A 15,233-nucleotide genomic window follows, 5' to 3' on the forward strand; every position below is an offset into this window, starting at 1 on the left:
AGAAAATTAACACAACTATTAATTGTCCAAGCAGGGAATGCACACTAGCACAGAGCTGGTCTGACTCGAGAGCTGTGAGCACGGTGCGTAACATCCTATGAAACATTCTTCTTTGCTATCCATTCTTCAAATGTGGGCATTAGAAAATCCACATGCAAATCAACCAGTACTACTTCATCCTGAAAAGGTCACTGTGTGGTGCAGATTTATGGCATTATTTATCATAGGTTCATATTTTTTGAAGAGACAGGTGCTTCTGGGCCTGTTACCCGTACCATCACTGGTAAGCACTATGAGTGTCTTTTGTGCAACCATGTCATTCCAGCTCTACAACAGCATGGATGTGTGGAGGGCATCATTTTCATGCAAGATAACACACTTCTGCACATTGCAAATCCAGTTAAGTAGCTGCTGAAGTGCCATTTTGCAAATACTAGAATTACCAGCCACCGTTTCCCTACAGCCTGGCTGTCCTGATCACCTGATCTTAATCCGCGTGATTTCTGGCTGTGGGGCTATCTGAAATATGTGGTGTTCATTGTTATGATTGCAAACTTAGCTGCATTGAAGGTGTGCATTTCACAACACATTCTGAATGTGACCACAGAAACACTTCGATCAGTTGTGGAACGTGCTGTTTCTCGATTTCAACTTGTTTGCAGAAAACGGTGGACATCATATTGAACTAGTTTTGTGCAAATTATGTGGAAATTAATAATCCAATTTGATTTTGATTGATGATTTTTATGTGGTTTCTGGCCTCAGGACAATTAAAAACAGGTGTGATTGATGCTTTTCATGCAGTTTTTGGCCTCTGGACAATTAAAAACTGATTTTTCCCACCCGATGTGATACAACCTTGCCATGGTGGATGGGCTTACATAACTAACTGTATCACACCTGCACACCCATGCACACTGAGTAGTACAGTTTGTTTAATGTCAAACATACATCTTAGGCATTGTTGTATGATTCATTTGTCATTTGCAGTCAACCACTATTAAATTATGATGCTTACAGTGCTATCCATTGCTACATTTTGTAGCTATTTATTTTTCTTCTGCCATTCATTTTCCCCCTTCTCCAATGATGTTCCATTGCAATTTGATGTCATCCTGGCCAGTGGTGTTATTTCTACGGTGGTTTGAAAGTTTAATTATAATCACCCTGTATATCACACATTGTTTTTTGCTTCAGGAATAAATCATTTAAAACTAATATTTCTTGCTTTCAACCAATTTCTGCTTCCAGTTTTCTCAACAATACTTACCTCCAGGATGCTAAATATGTAACAATGCTCATAGACCCAAATAAATGCATGCAACAGTATCCTAGATTTTGGAAAGCTAGGAGAGTCTCATGTATCTTTATATGTGTCAATTGGGAGTATTAAATTTTTTGTCTCTTGAACGAAAGTATTAGCCGGTAATTCCAGCCCATAATTTTATAAACATATTTTTATGTGGGTAGAGAAGTCTTAAACAATAGTGATGATATGTACAATAAGGAGTGTATCTAACACTACTAAAGTCATCTCACAGTGTTTGCATATAAAGGAGAATCCACACATGCCATTTTACTTTGTCAGTTGGAACCAGTTATTAATTTAATATCTATATTTAAAATGTTAATAGGATTTAGCTCAGACATTTGTTTGCTGAATTGTTCAATTAATTTACAGAATGTCATTGAAGGCCTCAGCAAAATTGGCCACAGTGTGCAAGAATTTCCTCTTGGTGGGACATCAGTGAATGGAATTGGAGTGTCTTCAAGAGTGACTGGAATTGCCGTGTCTGGAGGAAAAATTTATGCAAATTCAGACTTCAGGGTTAATGGAGTAGTTGCAGGTTTTTAAGACTGTAAACCAAACACTGTGGAAAGATTAGGATGTTAAAATATGTTAGGTCATATCTAAATCTACCATCTTGTTTTCATACCTCTTAGGCTTCCTGGATATTCTTCTTTAATCTTCCTCCCGTAATATTGAACGCAGTAAACAGTTATTAAATAACATACCCAACATTACAGAATTTGATTTTCATTCCCTTCACATCTGTTAGTACTAAGCACAGTTTCAGTGGTCAGCTTTTTAGAATATATGTGCATTAATATTATAACACAGATCGCTAGTTACATCAAATAGAAAAAAGTTTGAGAAAGTTCACAAATGGCAATGATTAACAAAATAACTATACATTGAAAACTAATCCATGACTGATGAAAAATTATGTGATGAACATAGAATGCATGAGTCCATGAACAGAATCAAAAACTAGTGTCCCAAGAGGTGGAGATATGAAACGGCAAGGCCAGTTTTTAGAAATATCTCACCAAAACAAGGTTTGGGATCCATCCACTGGAAGCCACCTTAGTTCTGGCTCAGTTTTTTTGCTGCTGATAAGTTGATGTAATTGTACACCCATAATCTGTGCTGGCAACAGTAGCTTATAGTTGATCTAGATAGAGCCAGAATTAATTTGAGAACAATAGTCTGGTATTATACCGTGAAATTTAAAATTTTTTTTGTGAGAATATTCAGTTTACTATGGAATCAGGTACATTCTGTTTATCATAAGTCTGCTCACACAGATTTGTCCTTACACTTTTCATGTTGCCACCACCCATTCCAAAACATGAGTGTGCTTAAAACTCTTACACAGAGCCCATACAGTGCCAGATGCAGATAGTTTACCTAAAGAGCTTGCACATTTAAAGACAGTGCTCAGAGTCAAGGGATACTCTACTTGGCACATTAACATGACATTCTCTGCTAAAACCAAAAACCAGGAAGTGTATAAAGAGGAGAATGTGCCAGCAAAGCCCCTAGCTTTTCTTCACTTTGTTGGAAATTTACCTTCAAACCAGCAAGAATTCATAGTAATTTTCAGGTGAAAGTGATTTTCTGACCACCATCTAAGATTTCAGACCTGCTGGGATCAGTGAAGGGCAGTTTGTTTTTGTGGAAGCTGGGAATTAACAAAATACCATCCAGTGTAGTATGATCTATATAGCCAAACAACATGCCCACTGGAAGAATGCTGCACAGAATGTAAACATAAACCCAGCAAGTATGCAATTTTAGAACATTGTATCGCCAACTGATATTCAATAGATAATTAATGGAAAATCTCATATAAAGATGTGAAACAAATACTAACAAAGAGATAGAGGGGCTGGCCAGTACTTACCTCAGCTTAGTACAGCTGATAGATACACAAAAAACAACCAAAAATTTACGTTCCTAGCTTTCGGAATAAATGTTCCTTCATCAGGGAGGAGAGAGGGGAAAGAAAGGGAAGAAGGGAAAGTGGATTTAGTTACTCACAACCTAGGTTATGAAGCAACAGGGAAAGGAAAGCAGGGAGGATGCATGGATGGAGGCATGGTTGCCTTTACTTCTGTATGCATCCTCTTTGGTTTGAAGCTGGCACAGTACTTACAGTAGAATATCTTTGGCTTCCCTCTGACAACCATGCCTCCATCCTTGCTACCCTCCCTGCTTTCCTTTCCCTGTTGCTTCATAATCTGGGTTGTGAGTAACTAAATCCACTTTCCCTTCTTCCCTCTCTTTCCCCTCTCTCCTCCATGATGAAGGAACATTTATTCTGAAAGCTAGGAACATAAATTTTCGGTTGTTTTATGTGTATCTATCGGCTGTACTGAGCTGAGGTAAGTACTGGCCAGCCCCTCTATCTCTTGGATATTCAATAGAGTATGACAAAACATTAATTTTGGCCACAGCAACATCTTTTTGGGGTTCCATTATAAAATAATCTATTGAAATACGTACCACAGAAAATCTAATGAACCGTGACAGTGGCTACCATCTGGATAATGCATGGAATCCTATCATCTACCGAGCGAGGTGGCATAGTGGTTAGCACACTGGACTCGCATTCGGGAGGACGACGGTTCAATCCCGTCTCCAGCCATCCTGATTTAGGTTTTCCGTGATTTCCCTGAATCGTTTCAGGCAAATGCCGGGATGGTTCCTTTGAAAGGGTACGGCCGATTTTCTTCCCAATCCTTCCCTAACCCGAGCTTGCGCTCTGTCTCTAATGACCTCGTCGTCGCCGGGACGTTAAACACTAACCACCACCACCATCCTATCATCTCTGAGGTTTGCTCCAGATGAAGATGCCAGAATACCCCGATGACACTGGCAAGCAGCTATGCCAAAGACAACTGACCTTCACAGTTCTACTAGTGAAGGCACTGCTGCTGAGCAGTGTGGTCCATCTGTCACTGTGACTCTGACCCCAGCATGGCAATATTCTCAGTGCGCTATTTAGGGTGGAGCAGAGAACATCTTTGTTAGTCTTTGATTACTCACTTGAAGATGACTGGCTATCAAAATATCTTGGAGTGAAGTTTATGATGATTGGCTGCAATCCTGAAATCTCTCTGAACATGTTACCATATTGTCTGCCCCCTCACAAGGTGAATGTTTGTTGTAAATTGGCTGAAAAATTCCAGCTGGCAACAATATCTCAGTGAAAAGGATTTACATAGCATTTGAAATGCAAAAATAAATTTAGGATCAGTAAAGACTCATGCTTCTATGGATGTCTGAAGCGCTTAATAGCTTCATACACTGCTTATAGTTGCTTTTCATAAGCACCCTACTCTGTTTGTGAGTATGACAACTACCAGGAGGGAAAACCAAGTGGCTTCCATATAAAGTTTATTTACTGGTGAAGCAACACCCCTATCAACACTTGACTAGTGTCCAATACAATGGCAAGATGTTTGAAATGGACAAGATGCACTAGCAGGATGGGGACACTTAAACTGGACATTATCTTGTTGAACATCTGTAACATAACTGTAACCTAAGTAAGAGGGCACTGTCCACTGGAATTTGGTACTGATAATGGGTTAGTTAGGGGCACTTATGTGGCTGCCACAAATTTTTAACGCTAGGTAGTCTCTGCATAGTCTCCATGAACCATCTTTCTTTTTTAGGAGGTGTGAGGTGATACTATCAGAATGGCTGCTTAGTCCTGCAATTAATAAATCACTAAACTCTTTCTGTGCTGAAGCATATTTTTCCATTGCTAAAATGTGAGCCTTGAAGGTGATAGGTGGTCTGGGAGAAGGCTAAATGTTATGTCTGACAGTGTGTGCAACAGGAGAAACAGGTATAGATTGCTCTTTAGTGGTAGTGGCTTGAGACACTCGAGATGTAGATGCAGGAAAATGTCCACACAATCTCTGTAGTTCAGCTTGGGCCTCCTCCACTTCCTCAGATTTTGCAATCATTTTAGAATATAACAGTTTATTCTCCATAGCAATGTCTGTTTTCTCTTCTATTAGGGAAAATAGCTTGTCAATTTATTCACAGTAAGCACACTGTAATGTATGAAGATCCTCTGGGAAGTAATTTTGTTGTGGAAGCCGGAGCTGACAGAATCCAACCTTGTCACCATGGTATCCAGTGCAGGAATGCTGTGAACCTCACCATGTTGTGATGCGCCCTATTGTGAGGTACAATGCAGAATTTGAGAGCTGTTTGCTCTACCAAGACATCCATGAACCATCTCAAAACCCATATAGATTTGTGTGTGGCATATGGAAATGACTATGTTATAATGGTGCAAGAAATCACTGCCAAGTATGGGTTCCTTGACATCAGCTGTTAGGAAAGCCCACTGTAGAGGTTTCTTGAAGCCTTGGTTTACAGCAGCAATGCGGAGTAGCCTGGCAGTCTGAGGCATCCTGTCACAGTTCGTGTGGCTCTCCCCATCAGAGGTTCGAGTCCTCCCTCAGGCATGAGTGTGTGTGTTGTCCTTAGCGAAAGTTAGATTAAGTAGTATGAAAGCTTAGGGACCGATGACTTCTGCAGTTGGGCCCCATAAGATATCACAAATTTCAAATTTTTTCTTTGTTTACAGCCATGATCAATTTAGCAAGCATAATAGTTTTGGAGTTATTAGCACCTGTAAGCCAAGAGTCAGCTAATGTTTCTTTGTCCTGATTCATAGTAAGTACTCTGACATCAGATCTGAAGTCAGCAAGTTATGTGCGCAAAACAGAAGTGTTTACAATGTATAAATGATGTGGTCCCCAAAAAATGGCAAGAATGTTGTGTCACTCCTGTGTTTCATAAATAATTCCATTGTCAACACTGGGCGTGAACACAGACCCGATAGCTTGGCGACAAGCCATTTTTAGGTCGTGATTAATGGCAAAAGCATTGACAGCTTTCGACAGATTCATACACTTTTCTGGTGAATGTTGATAGGTACATGCATCATCTCAGAGTTACTGGTCACACTTACAACCACTCACTGTTGTCATTTAAGTAACCACAAGGGAAAGTGCACTTCTGTGCCTATAGCCTGAAGTGTAAGTGGTACCAACAAGTTTGTGACCACTTGTTGACATTTCCATATGAGTCCTATTCACTGCTGTTCCATTAGCAGTTGTGAGTCAGCATTTCTGTGCGAATTTCCATTATGTGCCGGTGGAAAGTGATGAAGTCCTGTTGTTCTCCTAGTGGAAGCTGCTGCCATATAGTAGCTTTTAAGTGACATTACTGATGTAACACTATTAAAAGTCTGAAGGGCCACATTTGAATTGTCATTTTGCAAAATATTATGCATTTGGTATGCCACAGGCAACCGTGAAGATAAGTCTTCCCTGTTGTTCTAAGACACAGCACATTTAACAACAAATGGTATCTGGTCGAACTGCATTTGTTGTGTGGTTGCATCTGAAATTTCTGTGTATATAACTGATATTCAGAGGTGACACCAAAACTCCGATGGGGATTTGTCACCAATTACTTCACTATCTAAGACTTGTTGTATGCAGTTTTTTCTTGTTTTCCACATACATGTTGCTCGAGGTGTTGATATTTGCATATGGTAGGGGTGGTATGAATAATGTCTGACAATAATAGCAAAGTATGAGTGGCCAGAGCAAGAATAGTAAATATAAACTGTATGTCATAGGCAGTAAATGAAAGTTCTAGCATTTTGAATCATAGGTCTGGCTAATGCAACATATATGGGGGAACTATGAATAACTTAGGTACATTGTGCTTAATATGTGGTGCAGCCAGCTGATAAAATGTTCAATGATTGCACAAAAGCCAAGAGTTCTGATGAATGTCAGTTGGTTGGAAACATTTGAGAACCAGAACTGGGTCATTCAATAACTGGTCTGATGAGACAGCATCTACTGTAAGCAACATTGCAGATTCATGGTTGACATGCTTCTCATTATTGACAGCTATTGACGGGTACACCAGTTGCAGGAATACTATCCACAGTAAAAACAGAACATAACTGCTAAAGATGAAATATTGCAATTTATTATTGCACACTTGCAAAAGGGTGCAACACGAGACTGTATAAAATGGCAACCGCAAGAAAGTAAGACAAAAGGGAAAATAACAAAGACAACAGTCCAAAAGACATTGCCCATTTTTAGCCCATCAGAAACTCTCTTTACTATTTGATTAATTGTGCTGTCACAGCTTTATAATTAGAAAATGACGCAATAATAAATGCTGTTTCCACAGAGGGAAGTTTTAATGTGTACCAGGATTTCAAAAGTTTTCCAAGAATTTTTGAAAAAGTGGTATTTTCTTATTGGAATAATTAATAAACTAACAGTGGAAAGTCAAGGATGGAATAATAATGATATTATGAAAAGGATAGACTGCTACTCATCTTACACAGGGAATGCTGAATCACAAACAAAGAAAAGGCTGTTCCACTCCAGTGGAAGGCCTTTTCAGGATCTTCATTTCAGTGACTGCTTCACAGCCTGTGCCATATGGATCCTTCCCACCAACACCAGCGTTTCTGAAAAGTGCAGGTAGGAACTCTTCCTGCAACATATCCTACGTTCCTGTAATCCTCCTGGCCTCAATCTTCGTTAGTCATGGTCCTTACCCATCTAGTCCCTTTCTTGTTTCCATTCCAGCACTACTCAGCCCTCTATTCCACCAAGGTGTCTAGTCTTTTTACTTCCCTCCTTTTCCTACCCTCCCTCTACCTCCCCTGTCCACTGTCTAACCTCCTGTCTGCACCTAATTGTCCTACCCTCTCTCCAACTCGCCCCAGCACACTCCCACTAGCAGCACTTTACTGGCCCCCACCCTAACCTGCTATCCCTCCTCCTCCGCATCCTAGCCTCCTCCTTATCCCCCACCTGGTTCTCTCTCCGATTGTGCAGCTTCCAGAGATTGCGGCATGTTTGTGTGCGTTGTGCTTGCATGTGTGTGTGTGTGTGTGTGTGTGTGTGTGTGTGTGTGTGTGTGTGTGTGTGTGTGTGTGTGTAAGTTATCCACTTCTGACAAAGGCCTTATTGGCTGAAAGCTCACTTTCAAACAGTCTTCTTGTTATGTCTATATGTGACTTAGCATCTCTGCTATATGGAGAGTAGCAATTATTCTTTTCATAATAATGTTACACAATTTAAGATTGAAATATGAAGATTTTGTATAGGAATAAGTTTAAAAAAGTCTGCTTGAAAGAAGAGAATATTGTGGCTTTTAAATAAGCAATATCAAGCTTAAGAATGAGAACTCTTTGTGGGTAGAGTTTTGATATGCACATAGTTTACAGGCATTCTAAATTATGAATATTTCCTTAAATAAAATGTTTCTACATGAATTGAATGTACTATTCTCATGAGGAATTTTTCAATTATACTGTGAAAAATTAAGTTAAAAAAGATATATCATGAATAAAAAATTAAATACTTTTGGGCTAAAGGAGAACACTCACCAAATGGAAGAAGCATTGAGTTGTCCTCCAATGAGCTAGAATAAAACACATACACACACACACACACACACACACACACACACACACACATGGAATTGACACACACGTATGAGTGCATGCTTATACTTGTGCCTCTGCTCCTACATGATTGTAACAGAGACTTTTTGGCAGGTGGACTGGTTGTAGTGGGCTGGGAGAGTGACTGTGAAGTGTTTTTGACCGTCTTGTTATGTGTTTGGAGCTGAGTCAGAATACTCTTATTTGATCTGTCACCTGACATATCGTGTGTTAATTTACATTTAATGTAACTTGGTCACCATTAATTATCTTCTTTATGTGGAGGTCCTCCAAAGCATTATCTTTGTAGAACTGTGCTTAGCTCTGGAAAGACATGAACTCTTGCCTTATGCAGCTGTTATTGGTGGAAGGAAAAATGATATCTACTCTAATAATGCAACATTTCATCACTGACTGTTTTGTATTTGTTTCAATGGGTGTACTGATCAACATTTACTTCATTACTTGGAGTGGATACAATATAAATTAAATAGAACATCTGCCTTGAAGGTTTGACAAGAAGTAAGTAATGTTTCATTTTAAGGCTTCCTTTGTTTATTGCTGTTTACATTCATCAATAAATTGTCTGCTCCTTGACAATGCCAAGGTGCAACATTAAAACATAAAAGGCCTAGCCCACAGCAGCTGAAGATGTTTACTCAGCATCATGTCTTGCTGATTACTTGAACTGTATACCTCTCCACTCAACTCTGCACAAACGTGAAACAAAACATCTGCACACAGCACATGTTTTGCAGTTTATTCCCTACCTAATTCTACTTCACTATTTTGTCATGGGCATCTTTACTTATCATCAATAGGGAGTGAGAAATCTCATTTGCCTAAAGGGCATGTAACACTGCAGATTCCGCCACTTACAGGAAAGTTGTCAGGGACACTCTTTACTCTGCTAGCTACAAATGAATTCTCATAACATAAAACTATAAAACCCATAATTACTTAATGCTAACTGACCCTTCATTAAGGAGAAAATATTCCATCTTTAATAACAAGCCCCAAGTCTTGCATAATCCCATCCATTTATAGTTCTCATCCTTATTTTTAGTATTGTCCTTTAAATTTTAACGTTATAATAAAGTGATAAACCTTTTATTTAATTTTCAGCAGATTCTGCTATGCAGTGTTACCTTAGGAGTATTTGTCTTCTATACTTGACATTCTGTTTATCTGACGCAGAAACTTATGTAATGACCAATCTCTCTAAAAAGAGAGAGATATCCTTTTCATATGGATATGGATCTTCTTGACAAGATTTAAAGTAAGAAAAATATTTAAAATGCTTTTTTGTGGTTTCTGTATTCATGCTATTATCTACTGTATCATCTTTAATCTAGTACAATATTTTAGATATCTTTTTATTTATCTATTACTTGAGAATTACATCCTTATTTTATTTGAAATAACTATGTGTGCTTAAATACCTGTGTGAGTTTGAACACATTTCCAACATTGTCTGACATAATTATTATTTGAGGAGTTGTCAGTCAGGTATATGTCTTCTGTATGATCTCTAGAGTCAAATCTCAGTATGTGCTTTTGTCAACTTGTGTGGAATATCTCTGCTGCAAACCATCTTTCGTCTTGGCTATCAGGTAAATCTATTCAATTTTATTACTAATTTGTAGAAAATTCCTACATCATGAGCATCTGTCACTATACAGCTTCATATGTATGTATTAACTTTACTTACACTCATTCTAAAGGCATACACTATATCAAACCTCTATGCAATTACAATGCAGGTATTGTCCTTTTCCCTGTACACACAAAAAAGTATGGCACAGGTCATTCTCCCAATGGATTCACCTGACCAAGGTATAGACTATCCCTTCCTAGGATTCGCCTATCATTTCCAGGGATTTGCCTATCCTTACGCTTCTCCTACTTACATATATCGGAACAGGTCATTCCAGCCATGGATTCACTTGACCAAGGAAAATGCCATTCCTCCTATGGATCCACGTACCCTTTTCTTCTCCTACACCTATTTTGTGATTTTTGATATGCACCTTCATCAGTAAACACAGCTATTAGCCATTTTCTACAATCTTTATACACTGTGAATGAGAATTTTCATCACATGAGATCTTTGACTGTTTAAATAATGGTCCACATCGTGGATGATAGGCTGCCTCCTCTCCCAACCTATCCCCACTGTTGGTACCACACTGTATTTGGTGATGATGCAAAGAAGTGCCACCCTCTTTGCAAGCATCCGAAAAGCCAATCGTCCAATAAGTACCAACACACACTACATTCTGTCCATACCTCCATCCCGTCAAACGGCTACCTTTATGTCAAAAACTATTCTTTGAGTCACAACATCCTCATGGACACCAGTACTGACATCTCAATTGTACCTAAATCGATGGCCTCATGCACCTCACATGCTCTCTCCTGTGAGCCATGAACTCAGCTACACTTGAGACCTGCAGCTCCATCAAGCTTCAACTCCACCTCTCCAACAGCCTCTCCCTCCTCTTGATCTTCCATGTGGTTGACATCACAGAACTGACCCTGGGAATCAACTTCTTATTACACCACCAGCTGTCTCCAAATGTCATTTGAGGTTCTCTGTTTCATGACACCTCTAACTCTCACATCTAGTGTGGCTGTGTTCCACCACTATCTCCAAGTGTAAACACTATTAACTGTTTAGCGCTCTCACAAGCAGGACTTTTGCAACCATGAATCGAGTCCTGGCATAAAGTGTCAAGACATGCACCCTCTGCTCTGAGAACGCTGTTTTGAAATATTGCATTGCATGCACCGAGGATGAGCTTGCCATGATCACCACCTGCATCAATTCACACCGCTCGGCAGTGCTGACACCCAAGCCTTCATCCGCCACACTTGACAGCTTCGTCAACAACAGCTCACAGGTTAGCAACACCACACCTATCTCGTGTGACTCCAGTCTCAGCCACATAGTGCCACCCTTGCCCCCACCAGGTGTGTCAATGTCTCTCTCACCTGTTTCACCAACTGACACTTGTGCGCCTCAAGACAATCCAGCTGTCCAGGCTCCGCCATGCCCATCGCTGCCAAGAGTGAGCGCACCCACTGTGTTGGTAAACATTCCCCCTCCCCCCTCTTGCATCTCCTCACAAGGCTCACTCTAGAGCTCTGCTTGCACCCACCACATACTCAGCACTCACAAACTGCCATCTACACTAGCAAAAGATAACAAACATAAGACTTTTTCGCTGCCATTCCCCTCTCGAGCAGACAACTATGCTGCTTTCAAGCCATGAGCCCCTAAAAAAATCAACCACCATCATGCCCTGCCTGCACACAGTCATCAGACATTCAGTTTTCACCATCACGAATGGAACTGTTCATAACATTGTCACATCCGAGGGTCCACCTATTCACCACAAGTCTCGCCGCCTTAACCCACTCGAGTTATGCTCGGCTTGCCATCAAATACAGAAACTTCTTGAGGCAGGAATTTTACTGTCCTACCATACACCTCATCCCTCAACAGGACGGCTCCTTTCATATGTGCGGCGATTGCAGATGCTTGAATGCTAGAACTGTGATGGACAATTATCCTGTACTGAACATTGCTGACTTCACTCACCTCCTTGTGGGCTACAATTTTCAGCATACTGCATTGCAAACGCGCTTATCATCAAATCCAAGTCGCACCCAAGGACATTCTGAAAACAGCGATTATCACCCCTGTCAGTTTGTATGAGTACCATTTCACCCCATACGGGTTAAAAAACACCACAGATGTGGCAATGCTTTATTGACTCTCTCTTCCTCCAGTTTGACTTTGTATATCTCAACGATAACCTGATCTTCAGCAAATCCATGAAAGATCAAAAATGCCACATGATGATAGTAAAGGACACTCTCTCATGTAACGGAGTCTAGATTAACACCAACAAACTGCAAATACGCCAACAATCTGTCCAATTCTTAAGGTATACACCCCCTTGAATTGATGGTGCAATCAATCTTATCCATGCTACTCCCTAACGCATACAAAGAGCTCCGTCAGTTCCTGGGAATGATAAACTACTTCCATCATCATCTACCTGCAGCAGCCGACACCCAGGCCACCCTCACTAATGCCCTTGGAGGCAAGCATGCTTCAAGGACACACCCCGTTTCTTGGATGGAACCAATGTGCACAGCCTTTCAGGCCCTGAAAGACTCTCTCGCATGAGCCATCACCCTCGCTCATCAAATCTTGGATGCTGAACTCTTCATCTCGATGGGTGCCAGTGGATCCATGGTAGGTGCGGTCCTACAACTTAGCCACAATGACGTGGTCATGCCACTTCAGTTCTTTCCAAAGAAATTTCCACGTTCCCAACAAAAATACTCAGCTGTTGACCGCAAACTTTTAACATTTTATAAGGCGGTGATACACTTCTGCCATGATGTTGAAGGCCGACCTTTCCACATCCTGACCAACCATAAACCAGTAGCAGATGCCATAGGCAATGACCCTCTCGACACTCAATCCCGTTGCTTTTGCCATTTCGATATCATCTCTCAGTTCTCTACTGACGTCCGCCATATCAAAGGCACCAACAACATCATTACTGATTTCCTTTCCCGCATTAGCTCCATCTCAACAGTCGTCGACCTTTCTGACCTGGTGTCCCTACAGAATGAGGATAAACAGCAACTCCTCAACTGCACCTCCACTTCGCTGTCTTTCACCAAAGCAAAATTCGCTGGCATCTGATGGGAGGCCTGGTGTGGATCTTCCACTGGCGCCCTCCACCCTATCATCTCCACCCCCTTTGCCATTCAGTGTTTGACACACTATATTCTCTAGCACACCCCAGAATTAAGTCATCAACACACCTTGTGTCCGAACAACTCATGTCGTGGGACATGAATCGTGATTGTCAGACTTGGGCCCAAAACTGCATCACCTGCCAGCGCAAGAAAGTCACCAGGCACACTGATCCACCTCTCCGAAAACTCTAAATTCCATCTGGATTCTTTCGCCACGTCACCTGGACCTCATCGGCCCTTTCCCCCCTCAGAAAGCTTCTGTTATGTTCTTTCTTACATCGATCATTTATCTCGGTGGGTAGAGGCCATACCTCTAACCAACATAACCACCAAAACCACGGCTAAGGCTTTTGTTTCTTACTGGATTTCCTGCTTTGTCTGCCCTGCTACTATCACCGCCGACCAGGGCCGGCAATTTGAACCTTGCCAACGTTCTAAGTTACTTAGCTCCTACACAATGCACTCACAACTACACAGAGCACTATTCTGACCACGAATGGCATTTGCAACATATTGAGGGCATTTCACAGGTGCTTTTTGTGGTCAAATACAACACCACAACCTGCAGCTCAACTAGTATCTGCATTTATCTTCAAGTATGGATTTCTTGCGTTGTTTTCACATGTATCCAGCCCTTGTGATTGATATGGTTGCCCACTGATGCTTAGCATTATTACCAATGGATCCCACCTCTGGGATAAAGTTGTGCGCTGGCTATCTGATGCAGCTTGTTCTAAAACATATGCCACATCGTGGGATAGACATCTGGAGAACACATAGCTCACTGAGTGTAAAAATACAGTGATGTGTTCCGTAGTACTAATGTAGCATATGCTGAGAAATTTGTAGCTTGAGATTCTTAATTAGGATACACAAAATCCCTTACCTATGAACTTTTACGCTATTATACGTTTGGTTGACATACGGGTTCTTTTTGTTTGCTGTATTGAGGAACCCATTTTAAATAAGCAGCAGATTCATAACAAGGGACCTCAAAAATCCCTCTGTAGCCACCTTTTTGTAAAACACACCATGCTCTCATATTCTGGGCAAGTTTTCGAACACTGGCTTCGTTGTGCGATACCAGAGCACAAGGCGACGGGATGAGCGGCACAGTGAAAGCACAGGCAGACGCTACTGAAGAGAAGAAAGTGAGTGCAAGCAGCTGACGTCACTTCCAGGCGCAGCGCTTGCATCTGCCGAAGCAGCGGGCATGCATCCCGGAAGGCAAAGCCTCTACGTCTAATGCCTTCCGTGACAGCCGAAGGAAAGTTTCCCAGACCACTCTGTCCTTTCGATGGCAGTTATGCACAAACCTGAAATGATATGAAACGATCGATAATCAAAATCATATTCAAAAAAGAACTTAAATAAGGTTAATTAGCAAGAGTTTTTATAGTGTCAAGAATACTTAAATCAACAGCATTCAATATACGGTAGCTTATTTCCTTCACCACAATGACCCAAAATGCTCATTGAAACCTTACTGTATTCATCTACTATTCTAATTTAGCATATTATGAATGTTGTTATGCACATGGTTTCATGGTATATGTGATAATACTTTATTTATGAGCATATAACTGTAAATCTCTTCATGTCCTATTTTCTATGTAAGGCAATGTACACTACTGGCCATTAAAATTACTACAC

General features: G+C 40.8%; 1 protein-coding gene across 1 annotated transcript in view; it reads left to right on the plus strand.

Annotated features, from left to right (window-relative positions):
* LOC126283998 (scoloptoxin SSD14-like) overlaps nucleotides 1-2,022 on the plus strand; it is a 95,011-nt gene extending 92,989 nt beyond the window's left edge. Inside the window, exon 10 of the mRNA XM_049982542.1 lies at nucleotides 1,682-2,022. Coding sequence (XP_049838499.1) covers nucleotides 1,682-1,855 — 174 coding nt within the window. The 3' untranslated portion in view covers nucleotides 1,856-2,022. The remainder of the gene's footprint in view (nucleotides 1-1,681) is intronic.
* The last annotated feature ends 13,211 nt before the right edge of the window (nucleotides 2,023-15,233 follow it).

This window comes from Schistocerca gregaria, chromosome 1 (genome assembly GCF_023897955.1).
Source record: "Schistocerca gregaria isolate iqSchGreg1 chromosome 1, iqSchGreg1.2, whole genome shotgun sequence".
NCBI lineage: Eukaryota > Metazoa > Arthropoda > Insecta > Orthoptera > Acrididae > Schistocerca > Schistocerca gregaria.